Source organism: Triticum urartu, chromosome 2A (genome assembly GCF_056163025.1).
Source record: "Triticum urartu cultivar PI428250 chromosome 2A, HENAU_Tu73, whole genome shotgun sequence".
Lineage (NCBI taxonomy): Eukaryota > Viridiplantae > Streptophyta > Magnoliopsida > Poales > Poaceae > Triticum > Triticum urartu.
In genome coordinates this window covers 483108700-483136073 of record NC_141874.1, presented here as the reverse complement: position 1 = coordinate 483136073, position 27374 = coordinate 483108700, and the positions used below count along the sequence as shown (strand labels likewise).

Genomic DNA, 27374 nt, shown 5'->3' with positions numbered 1-27374 from the left:
GTGTATATTTTGAATGGTGGGGCAGTAAGCTGGTGCAGTTGCAAGCAAAGCGTCGTGGCGGGATCTACATGTGAAGCGGAGTACATGGCAGCCTTGGAGGCAGCACATGAAGCAATATGGGTGAAGGAGTTCATCACCGACCTAGGAGTCATACCCAATGCGTCGGGGCCAATCAAACTCTTTTGTGACAACACTGGAGCTATTGCACTTGCCAAGGAGCCCAGGTTTCACAAGAAGACAAGGCACATCAAGCGTCGCTTCAACTCCATTCGTGAAAATGTTCAAGATGGAGACATAGAGATTTGTAAAGTACATACGGACCTGAATGTAGCGGATCCGTTGACTAAACCTCTCCATAGAGCAAAACATGATCAACACCAGAATTCCATGGGTGTTCGATTCATCACAATGTAACTAGATTATTGACTCTAGTGCAAGTGGGAGACTGTTGGAAATATGCCCTAGAGGCAATAATAAAAGCATTATTATTATATTTCCTTGTTCATGATAATTGTCTTTATTCATGCTATAATTGTGTTATCCCGAAATCGTAATACATGTGTGAATAACAGACACCAACATGTCCCTAGTAAGCCTCTAGTTGACTAGCTCGTTGATCAACAGATAGTCATGGTTTCCTGACTATGGACATTGGATGTCATTGATAACGAGATCACATCATTAGGAGAATGATGTGATGGACAAGACCCAATCCTAAACATAGCACAAGATCGTATAGTTCGTCTGCTAGAGTTTTTCCAATGTCAAAGTATCCTTTCCTTAGACCATGAGATCGTGTAACTCCCGGATACCGTAGGAGTGCTTTGGGTATACCAAACGTCACAACGTAACTGGGTGACTATAAAGGTAGACTACAGGTATCTCCGAAAGTGTCTGTTGGGTTGACACGGATCAAGACTGGGATTTGTCACTCCGTATGACGGAGAGGTATCACTGGGCCCACTCGGTAATGCATCATCATAATGAGCTCAAAGTGACCAAGTGTCTGGTCACGGGATCATGCATTACGGTACGAGTAAAGTGACTTGCCGGTAACGAGATTGAACGAGGTATTGGGATACCGACGATCGAATCTCGGGCAAGTAACATATCGATTGACAAAGGGAATTGCATGCGGGGTTGATTGAATCCTTGACATCGTGGTTCATCTGATGAGATCATCGTGGAGCATGTAGGAGCCAACATGGGTATCCAGATCCCGCTGTTGGTTATTGACCGGAGAGTCGTCTCGGTCATGTCTGCTTGTCTCCCGAACCCGTAGGGTCTACACACTTAAGGTTCGGTGACGCTAGGGTTGTGAAGATATGTATATGCAGTAACCCGAATATTTTTCGGAGTCCCGGATGAGATCCCGGACGTCACGAGGAGTTCCGGAATGGTCCGGAGGTAAAGAATTACATATAGGAAGTGCTGTTTCGGCCATCGGGACAAGTTTCGGGGTCATCGGTATTGTACCGGGACCACCGGAAGGGTCCCGGGGGTCCACCGGGTGGGGCCACCTATCCCGGGGGGCCCCATGGGCTGAAGTGGGAGGGAATCCAGCCCAAAGTGGGCTGGGGCGCCACCCCCCCCAAGGGCCCACGCGGCTAGGGTTGGGGGAAACCCTAAAGGGGGCGCCCCTTGCTTGGGGGGGCAAGCCCCCCACCCCTTGGCCGCCGCCCCCCCCCCTAGTAGATCCATCTACTAGGGCCGGCGCCCCCCCCCCTTGGCACCCCTATATATAGTTGAGGAGAGGGAGGGACTTCATACCTGAGCTTTGGCGCCTCCCTCTCTCCCCGTTACGTCTCTCCCTCCTAGTATAGGCGAAGCCCTGCTACTGTGACGCCCTGCATCCACCACCACGCTGTCGTGCTGCTGGATCTTCATCAACCTCTCCTCCTCCCCTTGTTGGATCAATAAGGAGGAGACGTCTCCCGTCCCGTACGTGTGTTGAACGCGGAGGTGCCGTCCGTTCGGCGCTTGGTCATCGGTGATTTGGATCACGTCGTGTACGACTACATCATCACCGTTCTTTGAACGCTTCCGCACGCGATCTACAAAGGTACGTAGATGCATCCGATGACTCGTTGCTAGATGAACTCCTAGATGGATCTTGGTGAAACGAGTAGGAAAATTTTTGTTTTCTGCAACGTTCCCCAACAGGTACTACCTCATCTACTTCCCAAAACCCACATTTTAGTTAGATCCTAATCATGCAATTGTTTGAGGATTGATCTAATGCAATAAAAACTGGGTAGTAAGAGGTATGATCAAAGTGTTACTTGCCTTGCTGATGATCCGCGAAACCTAGAGATTCAAAGTAGCAAGCGGCGCACTCCGGGTACTCTATCACAAACAAACAAGCACACAATAAGTACTCATCTAATGCACGGGTAAAACTCAAATAAGAAATCTAACCAGAAAGTTCAACTTAAGAACTCCGGTTTGCAAAAAGAATCAAATCAAACGAAGCAACGAAAGTCAAACGGCGAAAGAAACAAGCTTCATTTACTAATCTGGATCTAGGTCAAATTTTACATATGCAAAAACTTGTTTGAGTTGGTTAAACGAAAAGAGGGTTTCGAGACAAAACTCCAGGCGCTTGAATCGCCTGATTCCGATAAACGAGCGAAAAGATAAACTAAAACGAAAATCGAATCAGAAATCACGATTAGAAATAATCGCGGAAAAACCCAAGAAAAAGAAAAAAATGACGAACAGATTAACGAACGTTCGTTATCTGAAACTAAACGGTGAACGCGTTCGTTAAAACGAACGAACGAGCGAACGCTCGCTAAACAAATAAACCGGAAAAACCGATTTATAAAAAAGAAACGAAACTAGGGTTTAAAAAAAACTGGATCAGGTTTTTTAAAAAAACGGACGACGGCGGCGGCGGCTATATCTCCGGCTCGGCTCCGGCGGCTTCGGCGGGGCGATGGGACGACGCGGGGTGGCGGGGCTGCGGTGGCGGCGGCGGGAGGCGGCGGCGGCGGGGCAGGCGGGGTGGCGGCGGCGGCTATAAAAGGAGGGGGCGTCCTGGCTTGGGGGAGGGGGCGCCTCGGGAGGCGTGCTCCTCCCGGACTCGGGCGGTGGCAGCGATCGGGACTCCGGTCCCGATCCGGTGCGGGAGACGGCGGCGGCTAGGCCCACTTGGCTCGCCTGGGCTTTGGCCAAGTCGGGCACGCGGGAGCTTTTTTTTAATATAAATAATCGCGCCGAACTAAGGAAATCCTAGAAAAATAAATAAAAATCTAAAAATGCCAAAACAAATTTTCACCGTCTAAATAAAATATTTAGAACAGGGTGAACATTTTCTTGGCCCTAAAATGCAGTTTTGACATCGTGCAATTTTTCCTAAATTCAAATAAAATAGCGAGAAAATCCGAAATAAAATCTTACTTGATTTTTTTATTAGACCTTCAATATTTCTTTGTTTTGGGAAAGTCATTTTATTCCCTCTCTCATATTTTTATTATAGAAATAATTGAAGATAAAATAAATAAAATCAAAGATCCTATTTTCAAAATTTGAGAGAACCCAAATATGAAAATAACGAAATCTCCAACTCTCTCCGTGGGTCCTTGAGTTGCATAGAATTTCTGGATCAGGCCAAAAGCAAATAAAATATGATATGCATTGATGATCTAGTGTATAACATTCCAAATTGAAAATTTGGGATGTTACATATCTCAACATCATTGTTTTGTTCTTTATTATTTGGTTGAGAGTCTTCATGAACATCAGCATTATCTTTTTCATTATCACTAGGTGAGTGTTCATTATCAGATTGAGTTTTAGCATCTGAGATAGAAGTTTCATTATCATTGTTAGGAGGTTTCTCTATTTCAGGTTCACTGGGAGCATGCATAGTCCTATCGTTTTTCTTTTTCTTTTTCTTTCTAGAAGGACTAGGTGCACTAGTGTTGGCTCTTTGTGAATCTTGTTCACTTCTTTTAGGGTGTCCCTCAGGATAAAGTGGTTCCTAAGTCATTTAACCTCCTCTAGTTGCAACTCTAACAACAAAGTCATGCATATTATTATTCATTTCATCAAGCAATTCTCTTTGAGATTTAGCAACTTGTTCTAACTGAGTTTGAACCATAGAAGCATGCTTTCCAACACCTCTAACATCATTTGATATTCTAAATAACAAGTCACTCAAGCGAGCAATCATATCAGAATTGTATTTTAATTGTTTCATAACATTTGCATTGAAGTGATCTTGTTTTCTAATATAATTTTCAAACTCATAAAGGCATTGACTAGGATGTATATTCTGAGGATTGTCATTATCATTGAATTTCATAAGAGAATTTACCTCTGCCACCTTAGGCAGTGGCGGTGCACTACTAGGAAAAGGCCTACTAGTGGTGCACCAGTTTTGCCTACTAATGGCGCACTACTGGTGCGCCACTAGTACCACACCACTAGTATTTTTTACTAATGGCGCACCGCTGGTGTGACCACCATGCGCCATTAGTATCTGGCATACTAATGGCGCACTGTGGGGTGATGCGCCATTAGTATGAATATTAGGTTTTTTTACTTTTATGAATTTTGCACAGGTTATAAAATATATTATTGGACAGAATATAGACAGCACCCCACAGCAAGAGCATATTCATCGAATACAATAGAAGATTAGTCTCCGAATGCAATTCATCATATTAGTCTCTGAATTCAAAATACCGAACAAAGATAGAACATTACAAGTCTCGAGGCCGCGAGTAGCGAGTTTATCGGAAGTAATACTAATCCTAACAAGTCCTACTAATCATCATCATACAATTTCTACTCGTTATTAATAACAAGTCATACGATCATCATCTTGATAGTCATCGAACCAACCCTACTTAATTGTTCTTAGCACATGATCATCAGTATTAGGCAGGACCTAAATACCCTATTTAAGGTAAAATACCATAAAACAATATAGACCCTGACTCTCCATTATGGAGAATGGAGAACATCCTGTCTCCAATTCTTGCGCTTCGCTTCCTTTTGCTTCCAAGAACCTCCTTACGACTGTCCATACATTTTTTTCATCCTTTGATTTTCATGTCTCCACTTCTTTTAGAAATCTCGTATGGACAGTTGAGATTCGTAGGATGACCTGGCTGTATGTTCAAAACATTAAGACTACCTTTCTGATACATCAAATGAGGCACACAATTCTCTGGGATTATGTGTTGAAAAACATAGTAATAACTTCATAGTTAGCAATGATGTACTAGTTTTAGAAGTATGCAAAAGATGCACGGATGTCGTAATAGTAAAAATCTTACCAGGGTATCTCCATGGTAGTTACCATAGTTGAACACATGCACTAGTGGCACGTATTGACCATAATGTTGAGGAGTTTGATTGTGGATATTGTAATTCTCAATGTCAGTACAAAATCCGACCAGATGATTTTTCTCCTTGTAAGTTGTTAATTCGGAGCCATCGGTGTAGTGGGTTTTGTCTACCATCTCTCGCACATTCTTTGAAGAATAAAAATAAGCTGTCAATGGAAATAAGTTGTCAACTATTTTGAAATAAACAATATAAATTAGCTAATAACTATGTTTGAGAAACTCACATAGCGGTAGAACTGGAGGCGTATCAACAAGGACCCAGATGTCCATATTGTCTTGGTCGATGTCAGGATTACCAAGATCCATGGTGATAAGCATACCCTCATCAAACCATACATCTTGCAAAATGCTTCCCAATTTTTGCAACCAAAATGGGTTATGCTCTCAGAATTATACAGATTTACTTCAAAGTCCACATCGTGATGAGTCCTTAGGTGAATTTTCTTTGTTTCAGAAATTTCATGGTCTTCAAAATCCATCCTCTCCAAGACATAGCGTCTTGCATGGCATGGGATAAGCTATACTCGAATTGTAGAAGATGAAAATTACACGTTGAAATAGTTGAAGTCATGCTTAATTATGAAAATAACACTTGTCGTCGTTGTGTACCATTTCATCTTCGAAGGTCTCCTCGAGCTTAATGCTGAAGCACCGATCATCGTGGCACCAGTCGCACTCCCCCGAGAGACTTTCATCGTCCGATGACGACATATCCTACGTTCATAATTCAAAACTACATCATTTAGGGTTTGTCGACACCGAGGCATCCTAAAAGCTAAGCTTTTATCATTTAGGGTTTGTCGACGCCGAGGCACCCTAAAAGCCTAAGCTTTCATCATTTAGGTTCTTATCGACACCGAGGCACCCTAAAAGCCAAGGTTTTATCATTTAGGGTTTGTCGACGTCGAGGCACCCTAAAAGCCTAAGCTTTCATCATTTAGGTTCTTATCGACACCGAGAATAAAGGGGCAGTTGATCCTACTTAATTAACTACTAAGATACCCCGGCCCATGCATTAGTCGCAAGTACCCCATATGTCCTATTTTTAGCAAAGTCATGCTAAAATTCACGGAAAATTTCAGCATGACCTTTACTGAAAATAGGACATATGGAGTACCCGAATTTGCCGGAACGAAAGTTAATCGACATTCCGGCAAAATCAAGGACCTCTCGGGGTACCTGCAAAATCATTATCCCCGCGTAATGAAGTCGCCAATGGGTCATTTCAGAAGATCACAAGTAGCATCATCACAAGTACAACATCATCACAAGTACAACAGCAGCAGCAGTGAACACAGGCATAACAATACTACCCCCAACAGTTAAGATCCCAGGTGAGTAACACACTTTGGTCTTCTAGTTACAAAACAAAACTGACATAATTCTAGATGTCATAATCAGATCAAAATTTCAAGCCACACACTTACTTTCAACTATAAACAAAACTGACTTGCTGTTAATGAACAGTGGCTAAAGATATATAAAACTCCATTACAAATGTGCCATGTCAATAAAACAACTCATGGAAGTAACTACTAGCAGCATGTCATTATCATGGCAATCCACTATATATTTTTATGACAAAATACATCATTATCAGGGCACATTATGGCCATTTTCTCACATGATGCTAACTGTACCTAACTGAATTTTTTGACAGTAGGGCACATTATGGCCATTAGAAGGTTATCCACCTTTGTGAAATTCTGAAGATGCCAAACTACAGTCACCTCAAATCTACTTGCACTTAATTTGGCAAGACCAAACTAAGACCGATCGAGGATCCATCTATAGAAAAAGACAGCATCCATCTAAGCAGTTTCGATGATCAAAGCTTTTGCTGTACCAACTATAGCCGATTAGTGCTCCGAAGCCATAACAAAAAGAGTAAATTGAACACTGCCTAGTGGGCTGCACAAACACTACAGATTCTTCTCTTGCAAACCCCCAACCCTAGCTACTTAATTCTCCAACCCCCTTTCCTTGTCCAAAATTCTCCAACCCCCAACCCTAGAACACATCAGAAGGAAATCAAGTGGGGGAAGAGGGGGAAGCGGCTCGGGTGCTCAGTCTCAATGCCAAATAAGATACTCCTCATCATCATCATATAAAAACATGACCAATAAGAATTAGTAAAGATGGGGGCGTCGGTGTCTCGCTTGGATGCTCTGCACGATGGGGGAGGGGGCGGCGTCTAGAGGCAGAGGAGATGGTGGGCACGGCCCTGAACTCGGGGTTGTCGGTGGAGGAGGAGATGGTGCGGGGAGCTGGCGGCGGGCAGAGTCGTCGGCGACGGGGCTGGATTGGGGGGTGGGGGAGGAGGAAGGCGGTGGCAGGGAGTGATAGAGAGATTTGGGGGCGGCGGCGGTCTGGTGGGGGCGGCGGCTGGTGGGGCACGAGGCCGAAGGCGATGGACGGGCGGAGGAGGAGGGGGGCTTACGGGCGGAGGAGATCGGGCGGCGGCGCAGTGGGTGGGGCGGCGGCACAGTGGGTGGGGCGGCAGCGCAGTGGGTCGGCGGCGAGGCCCGAGACGGCGAGGCGGGGCGCGGGGGTCGTCGGAGCGGTCGGGTGTGGAGCGAGGGGGGGAAGTGGAGGGAGGGACGAAGGTATCGGACGAATTAGGGGGGAGATTACTAATGGCGCACCCACTGGCGGTGCGCCATTAGCTAGGGGGAAAAACTTAGTAATGGCGCTGTCTACATGATGCGCCATTAGTATGTTTGGAAAAATGAAAAAAAATTGTTACTAGTGGCGCACCATGAATCTAGTGCGCCATTAGTGTCTTCCACACTAATGGCGCACCTGACATGTGGTGCGCCACTACAATGTAGTGGCACACCACATGTCAGGTGCGCCATTAGTATCCATTTCATCTATAGCCCTTTTCCTAGTAGTGGTGTATTATTCCCATGTATTTCTTCAATAGGAGGTAAATTTTTAACAACCTCAGCTACCTTTTTCCTTCATAGATTTCTTTGCCTCTTGCATATCTTCAGGACTGAGATATAATATGCCCCTCTTCTTCGGAGTGGGTTTAGCCGTTGGTTCAGGAAGATTCCAATCATCATAATTTTTCAATATGTTATTCAATAACTCTTCAGCTTGCCCAACAGTTCGTTCCTTGAAAACACAACCAGCACAACTATCTAGGAAGTCCCTAGAAGTATCGGTTAGTCCATTATAGAAGATATCAAGTATTTCATTTTTCTTAAAAGGATGATCAGGCAAAGCATTAAGTAACTGGCAAAGCCTCCCCCAAGCTTGTGGGAGACTCTCTTCTTTAATTTGAACAAAGTTAAATTTTCTTGTACGGCAGCTTGTTTCTTATGAGCAGGAAAATATTTTTGAGACAAGTAATAAATCATATCCTGGGACTACAGACACAACGAGGAGCAAGAGTATTGCACCAAGCTTTAGCATCACCCTTTAATGAGAAAGGAAATAATTTGAGAATAAAGTAATAGCGAGTTTTCTTATCATGAGTAAAAAGGGTGGCTATGTCATTCAACTTAGTAAGATGTGCCACAACAGTTTCAATTTCATAACCATGGAAAGGATCAGATTCAACCAAATTAATTAACTCTGGGTCGACAGAGAATTCATAATCCTTATCATCAATAAAGATAGGTCAAGTAGCAAACTTAGGATCACATTCCATTCTAGCATTCATAGATTTTTCTTTATACTTGCATAATAATTTCTCTAGATCATCGCTATCTCTGCAAGCAAGAATATCTCTAGTTGTTTCTTCACTCATAACATAACCTTTTGGTACCTTAGGCAATTGCTAGCTCTAGCAGGTGTTTAAGGAGTTTCAGTTTCAAGCTCATCATCAGATTCAACAACATCATGTTGTATTACTCTAGCAATTTGTTTATCAAGAAATTCACCAAGTGGCACATCATCAGTATCAAGCAAGGTACTAGCATCATCATAAGCATTATCCATAGCAGAAGTAGCATCATCAATAACTTGCGACATATCAGAATTAATAGCATGTGGTGGTGTTGCAAGTTTACTTATAACAGAAGGTGAATCTAAAGCAGAACTGGATGACAGTTCCTTACCTCCCCTCGTCTTTGAGGGAAATATCTTAGTCTTAGCATCCTTCAGATTCTTCATAGTGATAAATTGATAATAATCCCAAGTGACTCAACAAATATAGCTATGCTCCCTGGCAACGGCGCCAGAAAAGGGTCTTGATAACCCACAAGTATAGGGGATCGCAACAGTTTTCGAGGGTGGAGTATTCAATCCAAATTTATAGATTCGACACAAGGGGAGCCAAAGAATATTTGAAGGTATTAGCAGAGGAGTTGTCAATTCAACCACACCTGGAGATTAATTATCTGCAGCAAAGTGATCAGTAGCAAAGTAGTATGATAGTTTTGATAATAGTGGCAATAGTAACGGTAATGGTAACAGTGATAGCAATAGTTTTGTAGCAAGTGTAACAGTGATGATAGCAGTAGTAACTTAGCAAGAACAATATAGGATAAGTTCGTAGGCATTGGATCGGTGACTTGTTGGATGATATTCATCATGGGACAGTTACAACCTAGGGCGATACGACACTAGCTCCAGTTCATCGATATAATGTAGGCATGTATTCCGTAAATAGTCATGCGTGCTTATGGAAAGAACTTGCATGACATCTTTTGTCCTACCCTCCCGTGGTAGCCTGGTCCATATTGGAAACTAAGGGATATTAAGGCCTCCTTTTAATAGAGAACCGAAACAAAGCATTAACACATAGTGAATACATGAACTCCTCAAACTACGGTCATCACCGGGAATGGTCCTGGCTATTGTCACTCCGGGGTTGCCGGATCATAACACGTAGTAGGTGACTATAACTTGCAAGATCGGATCTAGAACATGGATATAATGGTGATAACATAAACTGTTCGGATCTGAAATCATGGCACCCAGGCCCAAAGTGACAAGCATTAAGCATGGCAAAGTCATAGCAACATCAATCTAGGAACATAGTGGATAGTAGGGATCAAGCCCTAACAAAACTAACTTGATTACATGATGAATCTCATCCAACTCCTCACCGACCAACGAGCCTACGAAGGAATTACACACTCCCGATGGGGAGCATCATGGAATTGGCGATGGAGAAGGGTTGGTGATGACGAAGAACGAAGACCCCCCACTCTGGAGCCCCAAACAGACTCCAGATCTGGCCTCCCGGTGAAGAACAGGAGGTGGCAGCGTCTCCGTCTCGTGGATCGCGATAATTCTTTCTCCCTGATTTTTTTCTGGAAAAATAGGATTTTATAGTGTCGGTTTCAGGGTCTGCGGGGCCACCAGGTGGGCACAACCCACCTGGGCGCGTCAGGAGAGGGGGTCGCGCCCTGGTGGGTTGTGCTCACCCAGGTGCCCCCTCTGGTGGGTCTTGGCTCTAGAAAATCTTATTATTGATATAAAAAATCCTCGCAAAGTTTCGTTTCATTCCGAGAACTTTTATTTCTGCACAAAAACAACACCATGGTAGTTTTGTTGAAAACAGTGTCAATCCGGGGTTAGTTTCATTCAAATCGTGCAAATTAGAGTCCAAAACAAAAGGAAAAGCGTTAGGAAAAGTAGATACATTGGAGACGTATCAATTTCCTTAACAATGTTTGTTCTCACTTCTTCCTGCAGATAGGTCAATATCGCAACGAAAAATATACAAGGACTCTTTGAACCATGGATCGTGTAGCTTATACAGAACTACAAAAGGTAGAAGGGTACTTCCACATCCAATTCCTCCAACAATGACCACAAAATCTCGACTCTAAAAAAAGAAAAGAAGCCACTCTTGGTGAACCAGATGCATATCCTACAACCAAATTAATCCATATACCTGGTGTAGGTTGCCCTTTATGTCCACAATTATTACATCTTGATTGCGTACTGACTATAACTTTTCATCCGCTTTTTAGGTGGCAGAAAAAGCATATGTTTTGGAGACATGTACTGTTAACAAAGATCACAAGTGCACTTGGACTGTCTACTGGGACTCTTCATGAATCCACCCTCGATATAAGAGGTTGCATTGAGATAGAAGTACACTCAAGTGAGGGCAATGCTTTTGCAAATGTAGAGATTCGATGGGGACACTGCACCCACCACATACTACTTTTTGTTGATTTGTGGCTGCCAATTTTTTCCTACATATTACTTTGGTAAAAGATTTACCAGTAGTTGTAAGTTAACTCTATGTGGGGAATAGTGAAAAGATATTAACTTAGGTGTTTGTCAGATCTAATTTGATTAATATTTTTAGAGAGCTGAGATGCTTAGAAGTTTCTTATCATTTGATCCTGCATTGCATTCAACTATATTTAATATAGACAATTGTTTCATCTTCCTCTACATGCCCTATATTGACATCTGCTATATTGTGCTAGAGAGTGAAGATAAATATTTAATTTAGATTCCAATGCCCTAAAGTTGTTTATTTTAGTAGGTAAGGCTAAAGCCAAAGTTGTTCATGAAACTTACATCGGAAGGGTTTTGGCTTTCTAGAGGTTAAAAAATGGCAGAGCTATTGTATTTTGTAGTGTGCCTGTTCCGAAACAAGAAGTGAGTGCTCCTGTGTAGGTTCTTTTCCATGTTATTGCGAAAAAGTTGAATGATGGAGACAAATTGGGTGGGTCTGTGCTTCTGCCTGTGATGTACTTGTTTTCCTCCACCAATATATATTTCTAACCAATGTATCATGTACTCCAGATGGACTGGGGACTAAGGTGGCTAGAAGGAAGGGCTCGCCATTGACAATATTCACCTGAAGAAAAAATATAATCAAAATGGAATCTAATACTCTGGCACAAAAAAACTATAGGACTAGTACTCGCGTGGAACTTCCTCAACATACTGTGAAAAATAATGCGTCACACGCACACCTAACTGTAACTATTTTGGAGATGATGAAAATTTACACCCAATAAGGATATATATTTTCTTGATTAAGAGTTAAAGGTTGGTTTTTAAGACTAGGTATGGAACAACCTATCTTAAGCATCATTATTTTTGTAAGAGTCCTACTTGAACTCTTGTCTTGCTTGGTGCTCTTAGTTGTGCACCAATCTTCTAATACATGCTCCAGTCCTGAAAACTGAAACCTGTGTTCGTCTTGACATGCAAGTTCATAATCGGTACCACTCTACTTTGCATACCAAATAAAATTTACCTTTCCTTTATTGATCAATACTGTGCTCCATTTTTGCATACTAATGAAAATTGGAAATGTTTCTGACTTTAATTACTAACAAAATATGGCTATGTTTACACACTTACAACAATATCTACCCGTGGTAATACCTAAAATTCCATCGTAAAAATGGACGGGCATGGCAACGCGCGCCATCAGTGATCTAGTTTGGAGTAGAATTCTTGCATTCCACAGACATATCCACTAGGTACCACTATAGTTAGCTATATCTAGTTAGAACCTAACAACATAACCTCCCTTGTGTAACCTGCTAGCTAGGATTAATTATGCTAGCAACGGACAAAACCAGTAGTACTAAGCAAGTAGGGTTCATGACCAAAAGTGAGAGTTCAATACCATGGGTTATGGCCCACCCAGTCATGTGGAGGTGCTCTGCTCCATGATCCGATTGGGGCTGAAGATTTGTTGGCATGAACTAACTTCAAGGCTAAGTCAATATTGTGTTCCTCTAGCTAGATGGTTACGAATGTCAATGCGTTCTTGATAATGAAGAAGAAAGAAGAAACTTTCCTGCATCATCTTGTACAGAAAGGGCAACAACAGACAAAAACTGCAGTTTATAGCAGACACATCTTCTCAACATAGGGTTCTGAAAAGTATAAAGGCTGCAGGCTACATTCCGAGTATTAGCAATCCAAAATATGAAGTGATGAGGCGAAGCTGAACAAAGTTTTCGTCTGGCATGTGCCGAGAGCTACCTACCAACCAAAGCCTACCTCTCAAGCTATGGAGTCTGGACCATTTCAATGCCATATATATCCAAAAGCTATGAGCTAAGTTTAGTACTCCCTCTGTAAAGAAATGTAAGAGTGTTTAGATTACTATTTAGTGCTCTAAACGCTCTTATATTAATTTAGATAGTCATCTAAACGCTCTTATATTAATTTACGGATGGAGTATACGCCTTTTCCGAATTCAAATGTGTTTGGTGCATGCAGTGTCTCTGAAACATAAATTAAATGTGTAAGGCACTAAGGCACAAATCAGTATGGTAAGTCATTTTAGATGAAATGTACAAGCTTTGGCAGAAGAAAATGTACAATAACATTAACTAAATAACGACTAGTGATAAAACCCAACTTGCCATGCATGCCTAACTCCTGCAATTAACCTAATACATTGTCTTCTTTCTAGGTTCAGGGCACTGGATGGATTGGTTTTCAAGTTGAAATGGTGAAGTTTTGTGGCTGCTATAGAAGGCAGGCTATGTCAAACTAGCAACGATAGAGGATGCCAAATTGCCATCGTTGTTTTTAGTGGTTTCTTGATTGGGTCAATTTGGACAGCCCAGCCCACCAAACAAACGCAAGTTTGTATGGACCAGGAGTTGGGCTGACTCATTCATTTACTTCCTTTTTGCGGAAGACACATTTGAAAATGCCGATGACGGGTGACTTCCATGGAGATGATTATTTTGAAAAAAGTCAAAAATCATGTTTAGAAGGTTCACAAAATTCTGAAAAAAAAGCATTCATGTTCATATGGATGTATTCTACATGTGTGCAATTTTTGAAGATGATACATATTATGGTGAGAGCTACACAAGAAAGACAGAATCGCGATTTGAAACTGATGAACAGTAAAAATACTATTCACCATTAGAAATGCACGAATTTTCTTTTTTGTGTAGCTCCCACCATATATTTCAGCGTTAGACTTTATGCACATATAGGATACATCCATATAAATGTGTAGATTTTTTTTTCAGAATTTGTTGAAACTCCAAAATATAATTTTCTAAATTTTCAAAATAACCACCCCATGGAGATCGCCCTCCAAAAGCTGGCACCCGAAGACACATTCTTTTCTTGTTTCTTTACTTAAGTTTTGACCATGCAGGGCTAAAATTCGTTAGTAATAATAAGTTTCTATTTTTTGTTGGCATTAGGGCATCTACAATGGCAATCCGTAAATTTCTTTCGCATCCGTCCACGGACAAGGGGATCAGTCCGCGGACACGGATGAGAGAGAACGTCATCCAACCATAGCCGCATACATTTTTACAACAATTTGAACCAACCGAATGAAATTCATTCAAACAAGTCCGGATTTCATATAAATACGACCGGATTTCATATGAACACAACGAATTTCATATAAATATGACAAATTTCATTACAAATACAACAAATCGGTATTAGGCGGGCTCTGGAGTATAATTAATACCTAATCTAAATGATCACCGGCGCCTGGTCCCCGTGTCCAGCCATCAGCCCTGAGAACTAAAACTTCACCGTCTCTAGTTCCGCATCGGCCCTCTCCAGCTCCGCCTCCGTAACCTCCGCCTCCGAAGCATCAGGAACTGAAGTTGTCCGCCTCCATGTCGCCGCCAAGCAACTAATCGGCCGAAGATGCTCAGCCCACCAAGCTTGGCGTCAACGGGAGAGGAGGAGCGATGGCCTTCCTGGGACACGAGCGGCGGTGACCTACCGTGCACTACTCTTCCTCGCCGTCGCAGGCACCCACGGACGTGTCGGCTTCTTCGTGGTCATGGCGCTGGGGCGCGGCCTCCTCGTCGTTGGTCTCGCCGAACAACGCCTCACCCGCCTCGTCGCCGCACTCCTTGCTGGCGGCCACCACCCGCTGCCGATACCGCCAGCGGGCGAGGTGGATCTGGCGGGCAGAGCGGTAGGACTCGAGCAATGCCTCTTCCTCCGCAAGGTCCGCGTCCGGAGCGACCGCCCTGCCAGTGGCGACATGCTCCTCCGTGTGCGGATGCTTCTGAAGGAGATTGTGGTTGTAGTTGACGTTGGTTTGCGCCTCCCAGAACTGGTCCTCTTGCTCCTCCCGCACCATGTCCATATAATGGGCACGGGCCTCGCCGATGGTCATGGTGCAATCCATCAGCGAGGATGGAGCGGAGGAGGAGGGTGCCGCGGAGGAAGTGGAGGGTGTCGCTAGCTCGTCGAAGGACCTCCATTTGCACGTCGTCAGAGGAGGCGTCCTCCGGCTGCCTGCCAGCTTGCTAGTCGGCAACAATGGCGGCCATGACCTTCTTCTGCTTCGACGTCAGCCCATCCCAGAGAGCTTTGGCTGCAGAGGGATCGCTGGAGGGGAGTGGTGCGGAGAGGGATGACTGTGGCCAGGGCAACGGTTTATATAGCACCGATGGGTGGTAAAGGGATGGACAGGTGGCGCCGGAGGAGGCACCTCGGCAACCGCGAGCCATCATTGTGGGCGGCAGACGGACGGACTGGCGGTTGTCGTGTTGTTTGAACGCACGCAGTCGCCTGCACCAGGAATCGGCGCGGGCGGCGCTCTCTTGGTTGGCGTGCCGCTTCAATGCCGGAGCCAGTGAGCGACCGCGTCTACTCTGGTCGGACATGAATGCGGGCGCTGACGCTCTGGAGCGGCGTTGACCGAGAACACGCGGGAGGGATGAGGGGTTTTTGATGGGTCAGGACGGTCAAAAGCGGGCTTAGGGTCGGTCCGGACTCCTGCAAACCTTCCTTATTTTTATCTTCAAATTACAGGAGAAATTACGTCCGAACCGTGCAACAGATTGATATAGGACCGTTTTTAGATGGTTTTCGCGGTCCAGATCAGTCTGGACCATTGCGGCAGGTTTACGGGTCGGGAGATGCCCTTACTCCATGCTTCATGCCCTTAAAAGCACAACCCGGCACATAGGGCCAATTAGAGCTTGCCCGATCTGCCACCAACACTCTGAAGATATTCGTCACCTGCGTTTTCTAGTGCATTCAGCCGCAGCAACTTCGGCAACGTTTGGGTTTGAGGGACTTCGGCAACTACAGCAGAGATGGTTGATCAATCAGGGTCTGTTGTCATGGAACATATTCCGTTGCTCCCTGATCCGCCTCTATAACTAATGCCAAGCCTTAATATCAAGCAAGTTGTAGCGGTCGGCTGGTACCTACGGTGGACTCGCCGTCGGATCACGCGCAATGAAACATGTCAACCACTGGTGATTGCTTGGCCGTGACTTTCTAGAGGTCATTACTTTTTCTTCTTTTTAATAATTTGGTGTGTGCAACCTATATGTCTAAACTACCTCTTGACATTATATTGTTGCATTGGTTAGACGTATTGGGCACTACTATCTTGATGTTTCTCTTTATAAAAAACATGACAAAATATGTTGAGCCACGACAGAATAATAAAACTCTATTCACAAATATTCGTGTTGCTCAGAAAATGCATTTGAGGAACGGAAGCAAACATTTACATGACGACTTAATCAAGTGGCCCTAAGACTTGATAACATTACAGAACGCACGGATCGATCATACAAGTTGGCAATCAACAGAGGCCAGGAATTGATCATACATGACGGATGACACTCAGTAATTACGACGATAACTAATTACTGATTAGAACGAAAAGAGAACATGTTCAAATGTCTTATCAGATGATATTTCTGTCTGCTTATTAGCTTCGCCTGCAGTCTGTCGTCAGTTCATCTGCATGCGCCGCAAGGATCAGCACAGCGCCACCGCTCGATCCGCGGAGTCCACCGGTTTCATCAGCATCATGCTTATGCACATGCCAGCGTGCTCGTTCAGCTCCGGCGCCGCAGTGCTCACGGCCACCGCCGCCGCTACAGGGATCGGCGACGATGCCGTCGAACAAAGGTCCAGCAATGCCGTCAGCGCCTCGCGCATCCAGTCGTACCGGCAGAGCCCGTACGCGTCCGCTGGGGAGAGCCACCGCCTTCCGTGGGTTTCCTGCTCCGGCCATTGCTTGAGCTCCTCGGTGACCTCCAGCGCGAAGACGTGGCCCTTGCAGGCGCCCCGCGGGCTGTCGCTGCTCTGGCCCAGGCTTTGCCTGCTCTTGCTCCTGAACACCCACAAGCCCAGCGGGTTTCTCTGGAGAGAAAATACGTGGTAATTTCCTATCAGAAACAGCTATATAATTCATGTAAATGCTAATACATAATTAACACAAACATGTCACCAACAGGAGCTGATTGTTTAGATCGGTGTTGGACAAACAGCAGACACGTCACATGCATAGCAGCAATCTGCTAGATCTCTGAATGTGTTCTTTTCTATCATCTGTGGAGGAGCCATGTATCGATGCTTGGAAATTGTTCCAGGGGACAAGTCTGACGACAAGCCAGCGCAAGATGAATAAAAGAGCGCAATTATTTGGATTCACAATAATCAAGGGCTCCCCGGCAGACTAGACAACTCAAAGGATAATCGTGAAAGAATTACACCTTGTCACACCGAATATGTAAATTTTTACTAAGTCAACGGCCATGTCCTTGTCTTGTCTCCTGGTTGTTATGTAAGATCCAAAAAATTCTCCACGACACATTTTATCAAGAGAGAGAAATCCCTGGCTGGTTGCTTTCTCTATCAAACATCATCGTGTTCGCCGCTATCTGCTTATTTTAGTATATCATCATATATAGCTCAATCGATCTCTAGAGGTCAAATCAGCTAATTACCTCACCCGCCAAAAAAATAAATCAGCTAATTACCTAGAGATGCAGTAAACTTGCACCATTAGCTGTTCATGTAATCAAGATAGTAAATACTCCACTAGGTTGGTGATGCATGCCAAGGAAAGATATGTGTGAGTAGAGTAGTTACATTGATGTTGCCCCTGACTCCGGCCTCCTCCAGCGCCTCGCGGCATGCCGCCTCATAGACGTCCTCGTCGTCCTCCCAGCCGCCCTGAAAAAGTCAATCCATCGATCGATCAGTACGTGGATGCATGTCGCCGACGAAATATGTGTGATGGTTGGTACTGTGAGTTGGTGTTACCTTGGGGAAGACGAGATCGTCCCTGTTGGCTGTGGAGACCATGAGAACCTCGAGCTGCCCGTCTTTGTCCACGCGGTACGGGACGCACCTGCGCCCGAGAGAGGAACACGGCTCGTCAGGGCAAGAACGGCTTGGAACATGGAAGATACAATGATCCAATGAGTGGATACTCACCCGGCGACGAGGCGGTACTCGTTGTCGTAGCGCTGCCTGAGCCTGCCTTTCCTGGCGACGAGCTTCTCCGATGCCATTGCCGCGTCAGGAAAGAAGGGACAAGAAGCAGCGGCTGCTGCTGAAGAGCAGAAACAGAAACAGAACACGGAACAGAGAGCCCGGGCGAGACTCAATCGGAGCAAGGGCAGGCAGTAACAGAAACAAATGGCTATCTGCGGCTCTCACCACTGGCGCTTCTTCCCGCGCAATTTAAAGGCGCGAGGGGGAGGAGGAGGTCAACCGCCATTAACGCACCAGCACCGCCCAACCACACAACAACTAGGAAGCTAGGCTCGGTCTGATTCTTCGAAACAGAGAGGAGGAGAGGAAACTGAGAATGATTTGGGCGGGAGGAGTAAACAAAGGGAGAGGTCCGTTGAATAGCGTGGCACCTCGAGCCGGCCTATGATTGGAGATCGAGGAGGCAATTACGAGGGCCGGTGCGGGTGCTGCTCCGCTCCCTTCTTTGCTTGCGTGATTGGGTTCGTGCCGGGAGGAGCGACCGAGCGACGGACGGAGAATTTATAAATGTGTCAGACTGTAGTATGTAAAGGTGGGAATAACACACAGAACACTCGTTTTTTTTTTGCCCATTCTCTCGGAATTTGGAGAATCGATCCTTCACCCAGCTCCTCTCAGAATCTTGAACAGTCCTAACTGTTTACATCCTAATTAGTTAGGATTGTAAAAAAAAATATGAGTTTAAGATTTTGATAGAAACTGTGAGGAGCCCCGATTCTCAAGATTCTGAGAGAATCGGCCAGAAAACTTGGCCTAATCCCAGTCTATAGGGACGGCCTTGTCCTCCAAGCAGGAGGTCCTGAACATGTATATATGTATAGAACTAGGGCTTTGTATTTACTCTGCCGTAAATCCTCTCTTTCTCGTATATTGTAGATCTTGAGAGACAAGTAGAGGCCGACACTCTTTGTATCTATATATGTGCACCATGCACCTGATCAATGATTATCGATACATGCAATCTCTTCTTTCCATCTAACATGGTATCGGTTTTGCAAGTCGATCCCCTCCTCACTTTCGCGATCTATTGCCGCCACCGCACCATCTCCTCCCACTTCAGCTGCGCGCCCCTCTTGTCGCCGCTACTTCTCCCTCTCCCTCCCAAAACCTAACCCTACACCTCGGCCGCCGCTCCATACGGCCGCCTGCTACTTCCTGAGCTTGCGTTGATTTTTCCCTTGAAGAGGAAAGAGTGATGCAGTAAACTAGAGATAAGTATTTCTCTCAGTTTGAGAACCAAAGTATCAATCCAGTAGGATAAGAACGTACAAAACACATAATACATGCACAAACAATCAAACACTTGCACCCAACGCGATAAATGGGTTGTCAATCCCTTTACGGTCACTTGCAAAGGTCAGATCTGGTAGATAGATAAATAAAACTAAACAAAAGGTAAAATATTTTTGCGGTCTCAGAAAGGGCTAGTGAGATACCATCTTGTTATATCATATTATAATTGTTCTGAGAAAGTGTTGTCATCCGAGATTTATTATTATTGCTCGCTAGTTGATTATGTCGTCGATGTGAGTAAATATGAGACTTAAATGTTATTGTGAATATGGTTAGTTCATAATCTTTGCTGAAAACTTGAATGCTGGCTTTACATATTTGCAACAACAAGAGCAAACAGAGTTTGTAAAAGTTTTTTCTTTATCACTTTCAGTTTATCAACTGAATTGATTGAGGACAAGCAAAAGTTTAAGCTTGGGGGAGTTGATACGTCTCCGTCGTATCTACTTTTTCAAACACTTTTGCTCTTGTTTTGGACTCTAACTTGCATGATTTGAATGGAACTAACCCGGACTGACGCTGTTTTCAACAGAATTGCCATTGTGCAGAAATAAAAGTTTTCGGAATGACCTGAAAATCAACAGAGATTATTTTTGAAATATATAAAAAAATACTGGCGGAAGAATCCACGTCAGGGGGCCCACATCCTGTCTACGAGGGTGGGGGCGCGCCTACCCCCTAGGAGCGCCCCCTGCCTCATGGGCCCCCTGATGCTCCACCGACGCCCATCTTAACTCTATATATTCGTGTTCGGGGAGAAAAAAATAAGAGAGAAGGATTCATCGTGTTTTACGATACGGAGCGGCTGTCAAGCCCTAATCTCTCTCGGGAGGGCTGATCTGGAGTCCGTTCGGGGCTCCGGAGAGGGGAATCCGTCGCCATCGTCATCATCAATCTTCCTCCATCACCAATTTAATGATGCTCACCGCCGTGCGTGAGTAATTCCATCATAGGCTTGCTGGACGGTGATGGGTTGGATGAGATTTATCATGTAATCGAGTTAGTTTTGTTAGGGTTTGATCCCTAGTATCCACTATGTTCTGAGATTGATATTGCTATGACTTTGCTATGCTTAATGCTTGTCACTAGGGCCCGAGTGCCATGATTTCAGATCTGAACCTATTATGTTTTCATGAATATATGTGAGTTCTTGATCCTATCTTGCAAGTCTATAGTCACCTATTATATGTTATGATCCGTTAACCCTGAAGTGACAATAATCGGGATACTTACCGGTGAGGATCGTAGTTTAAGGAATTCATGTATTCACTATGTGTTAATTCTTTAGTCTAGTACTCTATTAAAAGGAGGCCTTAATATCCCTTAGTTTTCAATAGGACCCCGCTGCCACGGGAAGGTAGGACAAAAGATGTCATGCAAGTTCTTTTTCATAAGCACGTATGACTATATTCGGAATACATGCCTACATTACATTGATGAGCTGGAGCTAGTTCTGTATCACCCTATGTTATAACTGTTGCATGATTGATCGCATCTGACATAATTATCCATCACTGATCCATTGCCTACGAGCTTTTCATATATTGTTCTTTGCTTATTTACTTTTCCATTGCTATTGTTACAATCACTATAAAACCAAAAAATATTACTTTTGCTATCGCTACCACTACTATCATATTACTTTGCTACTAAATACTTCACTGTAGATATTAAGTTTCCAGGTGTGGTTGAATTGACAACTCGGCTGCTAATACTTGAGAATTTTCTTTGGCTCCCCTTGTGTCGAATCAATAAATTTGGGTTGAATACTCTACCCTCGAAAACTGTTGCGATCCCCTATACTTGTGGGTTATCAAGACTTTTCTGGCGCTGTTGCCGGGGAGCATAGCTCTATTCTTTGAGTCACTTGGGATTTATATTTGCTGATCACTATAAAGAACTTGAAAGATCAAAGAACCAAGATTTTTCCCTCAACTACGAGGGGAGGTAAGGAATTGCCATCTAGCTCTGCACTTGATTCACCTTCTGTTTTGAGTAAACTTGCGACACCTACTCCTGTTATTCATTCTGATATGTCACATGTTATTGATGATGCCACTTCTGCTTTGCATGATACTTATGATGAAACTACTTCTATGCTTGATAATACTGTGCCACTAGGTGAATTTCTTGATGAACAACTTGCTAGGGTTAGAGAGAATGAAATTATTGAAACTGATAATATTGATGAAAGTGATGATGAAGATTCTCCCCTTAGATATGAATTGCTTATTGTTCCTGAGGGTTATGTTATGGATGAAGAAACTGCTAGAGACTTATTAGCTTGCAATGACAGATCTAATCTTAAGAAATTATTAGTTAAACTTAAAGAAAAGTCTTTTAATGCTATAATGAAATATGGCCCTGCTTTTGCTACTTCACCTATCTTTATTACTGATAAGGATTATGATTTCTCTGTCGATCCTCAGTTAACTACCCTGGTTGAATCTGATCCTTTTTATGGCTATGAATCTGAAACTGTTGTGGCACATCTTACTAAATTAAATGATATAGCCACCCTATTCACTAATGATGAGAAAACTCGCTATTACTTTATCCTTAAGTTGTTTCCATTCTCATTAAAGGATGATTCTAAAACATGGTTTAATTCTCTTGATCCTGGTTGTGTGCGTAGTCCCCAGGATATGATTTATTACTTCTCTACTAAATATTTCCTCGCTCATAAGATACAAGCTGCCTTAAGGGAAATATATAATTTTGTGCAAATTGAAGAAGAGAGTCTCCCACAAGCTTGGGGGAGGCTTCTCCAATTACTTAATGCTTTGCCTGATCATCCTCTCAAGAAAAATGAAATACTTGATGTCTTTTATAATTGACTAACCGATGCTTCCAGAGACCACCTGGATAGTTGTGCTGGTTGTGTTTTGAGGGAAAGAACTGTTGATCAAGCTGAATTGATATTGAATAATATGTTGAGTAATGAAAATTATTGGACACTTCCTGAACCAACTCCTAAGCCAACTCCGAAGAAAAGGGGCATTCTATTTCTCAGTCCTGAAGATATGCAAGAGGCAAAGAAATCTATGAATGAAAAAGGTATTAAAGCTGAAGATGTTAAGAATTTACCACCTATTGAAGAAATACATGGTCTTGATAACCTGACACAGGTAGTAAAGGTAAATTCTCTCTATAGATTTGATGAAGGTGATATCCCTCGTTATAAGTCTGCTAGCCAATGCTTAGATGAGTTTGATAATTTTATTGTTAAACAAGAAAACTTCAATGCTTATGTTGGTAGACAATTGAACCACAATGCTGATATGCTTGAACACTAGAGTGATTATATGTCTAGAGTTAAAGGTGAACTTAAACTTATTAGTAAACATGCTTCTATGGCCACCACTCAAGTAGAACAAGTACTTAAGGCTCAGAATGATTTGCTCAATGAATTGAATAATAAGAAAAATGATAATGCTGTTAGAGTTATGACTAGAGGGGGTAAAATGACTTAGGAACCTTTGTATCCTGAGGGCCACCCTAATAGAATTGAGCAAGATTCTCAGAGAACTAATGTTGATGCACCTAGTTCTTCTAAAAGGAAGAAGAATAAAAATGATAGGACTTTGCATGCTTCTAGTGAACCTGTTATAGACACACCTGAGAATCCCAATGATATTTCTATTTCTGATGCTGAGACACAATCTGGTAATGAACATGAACCTAGTGATAATGTTAATGATGATTCATGTTGATGCTCAACCTAGTAATGACAATGATGTAGATATTGAACCAGTAGTTTATCTTGATAACCCACAATCAAAGAATCAACATTATGATAAGAGAGACTTTGTTGCTAGGAAGCACGGTAAAGAAAGAGAACCATGGGTTCAGAAACCGATGCCTTTTCCTCCTAAACCATCCAAGAAAAAGGATGATGAGGATTTTGAGCGCTTTGTTGAAATTATTAGACCTATCTTTTGCGTATGTGTTTGACTGATATGCTTAAAATGAATCCTTATGCTAAGTACATGAAAGATATTGTTACTAATAAAAGAAAGATACCGGAAGATGAAATTTCCACCATGCTTGCTAATTACACTTTTAAGGATGGAATACCTAAGAAACTTGGAGATCCAGGAGTACCAACTATACCATGCTCCATTAAAAGAAACTATGTTAAAACTGCTTTATGTGATCTTGGAGCCGGTGTTATTGTTATGCCTCTCTCTTTATATCGTAGACTTGATTTGAATAAATTGACACCTACTGAAATATCTTTGCAAATGGCTGATAAATCAACTGCTATACCTGTCGGTATTTGTGAGGACGTGCCTATTGTGGTTGCAAATGTTACTATTTTAACAGACTTTGTTATTCTTGATATTCCCGAGGACGGTAGTATGTCGATTATCCTTGGTAGACCCTTTTTTGAATACTGCAGGGGTTGTTATTGATTGCAACAAAGGCAATGTCACTTTTCATGTTAATGGTAATGAGCATACTGTACACTTTCCGAGGAAACAACCTCAAGTCCACAGTATCAATTCTATTGGAAAATTTTCAACAATTACTATTGGAGGTTTTGAATTTCCTCTTCCTACTGTCAAGAAGAAATATGATATTCTTATTGTTGGGGATGTGCATATCCCCGTTGAGGTAACCTAGTGTTATTCGAAATTTCTCTGGTTTCATGCGATTCGGAATGAGTTTGTTAACAAGACTTGATCAACCTTGTTAGTGGATTCCTTTTGATGAGCATGAGATGGATGAAGTTAGAAAGCACAACCTTCTGTACCCTCCTTTTACTTTCTGTTATTTATTTTAAATAAAGCAAAAAATAGTCTTTTTCTGTCTATTTTCTGAATTATCCTTGCAATAAAAAATACCCTGAAAATAAAAGTTCTCCAAATGCCCTGAAAATGAAATATGATTTTCTCTAGAATATTTGAGGATTTTAGGCACTGAGAACACAGCAGGGGAGTAGCCACGTGCCCACGAGGGTGGAGGGCGCACCCACCCCCTGGGCGCGCCCCCTGCCTTGTGGACCCCACGTGGGTCCCCTCCACTTATCCTTGCACCCACACACTTCGTCTTGCTCCAGAAAAAAATCATCCACCAGCTCAAACCCGACTTCTAGCTCATCTTGCTGCCATTTTCGATCTCCTTGCTCAAAGCTCCATTCACAAAACTGCTTTTGGGGATTGTTTTTTGGTATGTGACTCCTCCAATGGTCCAATTAGTCTTTGTTCTAGTGCTTTATTTATTGCAAAGTTTTGCTGCTTAGGTGACCCTGTTCTTGAGCTTGCATGTCAAATTTATGTGGTCAAAAGTAGTTCTAATGCATGATATGGCCTCTAGGCACTTGTAGGAGTAGTTGCTATCAATTTTGTTGAGTTTGGTTTACTTTTAGTTTAAGTTACTAAATTTTTTTAAAAAATTCAGAAAAAGATGAAGAGATTCTTGAGGGGCTCATCGAGCCGAAGTTCTAAGGATAAGCAAAGTGAATAAAACAAGAAGCCCAAGTATAATCTCCCTCGTACTGGGGAGGTTCGACCATGCGAATGGCCTTGTGATGAGTTCTTGAAAGAGGCCGGGATTTATGAATATTTTTATTATTTGGCTGAGAATGCAGGCCTCACCGACTTCCTCCACGACCAGCGCGAACAGTATCTCTTACTCACCAATATTTTTGTGCAAAATTTTCATTTCCATGCTAGGAGATCACCACCTTCGATGGAATTTTATTTATATGATGAGCATAAGGAGATGTCACTTTACGATTTTTGCCGGGTTTGTAGGATACCCTTTGAGGGCAGCATAGAGGAACACATCGTAATGATGTGGAGGGATTTATTGATGCAATCGATATAGGGGAAACGAGGAAAGTTTCCGGTGCAAGAATCACTAGCATACATTTTCCTGTTCTATGTTACTTTGCAATATTTTCTAGTAGATGCTTAATTGGTCGCGGGAACTATGGAAATCTTAGTGCCCCTGATATTGTCATTTTGCGCCATGCTTTGTTTCGTGATACCACTTTTAGTTTAGGCGCTATTGTTGCTAAACGGTTAAATATGAACCGTACAAAGGGTCCCGTCTTGGGAAGCATCTTCGCCTCGCGCCTTGCTGCACACTTTAACATACCTATTAGGCATTATGAGAAAGAGGAAAAGTTGCTGCCTCATGTTTTTCTACATTATAAGATCATGGTAGCACATGATTTTATTGTTAAGCATAAGAAGAAGATGCTTAACTATAGACTAATATTTGATAAGAAGCACTTTGAGACTATCACCCTGCCAGCTCCCTCTTTGTTCAACATATTTTTAGGCACGTACCTTGTTTCGCCGGAAGCCATTCAGGCATACCAGAGCCTGACATCAGCTCCAGAGCCGGAGCCACAATCTGATCCTAACCGTCAGTCTATTTATCAGTGGGATCCAAAGGAGATTGCCAACCAGTGGCACCCCGAAGACCCTCCTCAGTACACCGGAGAGGGCAGTTTTGATCCATGGGCATAGACCAACTTAGGCCAAAAGCCTAAACTTGGGGGAGTATGTATTTCTCACCGACATTACATTCATGTTCAAACACTCATTCCAATTGTCGGTGCTCATACTTTTTCATTGTATCATCCATGCTAGTTTATTTTCTATTTTTAATCTTTCTTCTTGTGTGTTTGAAAAACCTTAGGAAAAACCAAAAAAATTAGTTGTAGCTTTTAGCTAGTTTACTTTCCATGCCTGTAGTAGTACTAATTAAAAACAAAACCCAAAAACATTTCTCGTTGTTCTTTTGCTTGTTGGGCGCCTTCCCGCGTAAATAGTTTTATTTCTTTTCTTGTTCTTTGGGGGTCGAGAGGAGAAGACCTTGATGAAAATGTTGAGTGACTCTCATTTGCATTATTGTTGATCTAACAAAGAGCCCATATTACCTTGTCTTCTCTCTTGAGTTGAATGCTTGTAGATTCAGCTTAGTCCAATGCACATGCACTATTATTATTATCCACACTATTCAGTTGTGCAAGTGAAAGGCAATAATGACGATATATGATGAACTGATTGAGATGAGGAAAGCTGGTATGAACTCGACCTCTCTTGTTTTTGTAAATATGATTAGTTCATCGTTCCTGATTCAGCCTATTATGAATGAAACATGTTTGCAGTGACAATTAGAGATTATAGTTGCTTATGCCATGCTTAATTTGCTAGGAGTTTATAATGGTTTACCTTGCGTGCCAACATGCTATTAAAATGGTTGTGATGTGGTATGATAGGGTGGTATCCTCCTTTGAATGATTCTAGTGGCTTGACTTGGCACATGTTCACGCATGTAGTTGAAACAAAATCAACATAGCCTCCATGATATTTATGTTCATGGTGAATTATATCCTACTCATGCTTGCTTTCGATGTTGATTAATTTTAATGCATGTTCACGACTGTTGTCGCTCTCTAGCTGGTTGCTTCCCAGTCTCTTTCTAGCCTTCACTTGTACTAAGCGGGAATACTGCTTGTGCATCCAACTCCATAAACCCCAAAGTTATTCTGTATGAGTCCACCATACCTGC

At 42.9% G+C, this 27374-nt stretch overlaps 1 protein-coding gene and 1 pseudogene across 1 annotated transcript; one reads left to right on the top strand and one right to left on the bottom strand.

Moving 5' to 3' along the window:
- Nucleotides 1–16697: 16697 nt before the first annotated feature.
- LOC125541679 (nudix hydrolase 13, mitochondrial) lies at nt 16698–19039 on the bottom strand. Its single transcript, XM_048705021.2, has 4 exons — nt 18492–19039; nt 18318–18405; nt 18144–18227; nt 16698–17411 (listed from the first exon to the last, which is right to left on the bottom strand). The coding sequence occupies exons 1-4, from the start codon at nt 18566–18568 to the stop codon at nt 17025–17027; spliced, it is 636 nt and encodes a 211-aa protein (XP_048560978.1). The 5' UTR covers nt 18569–19039; the 3' UTR covers nt 16698–17024.
- Nucleotides 18696–23601, top strand: LOC147985548 (uncharacterized; annotated as a pseudogene).
- Nucleotides 23602–27374: the final 3773 nt, after the last annotated feature.

Bases quoted from the DNA above. Each gene is read 5' to 3' on its own strand.
- LOC125541679 (XM_048705021.2), bottom strand. From the start codon at position 18,568: ATGGCATCGGAGAAGCTCGTCGCCAGGAAAGGCAGGCTCAGGCAGCGC. The intron at 18,228-18,317 runs GTAACACCAACT...TGACTTTTTCAG, and splicing joins ACGATCTCGTCTTCCCCAAG to GGCGGCTGGGAGGACGACGA. The intron at 17,412-18,143 runs GTAACTACTCTA...TTTTCTCTCCAG, and splicing joins GAGTCAGGGGCAACATCAAT to AGAAACCCGCTGGGCTTGTG.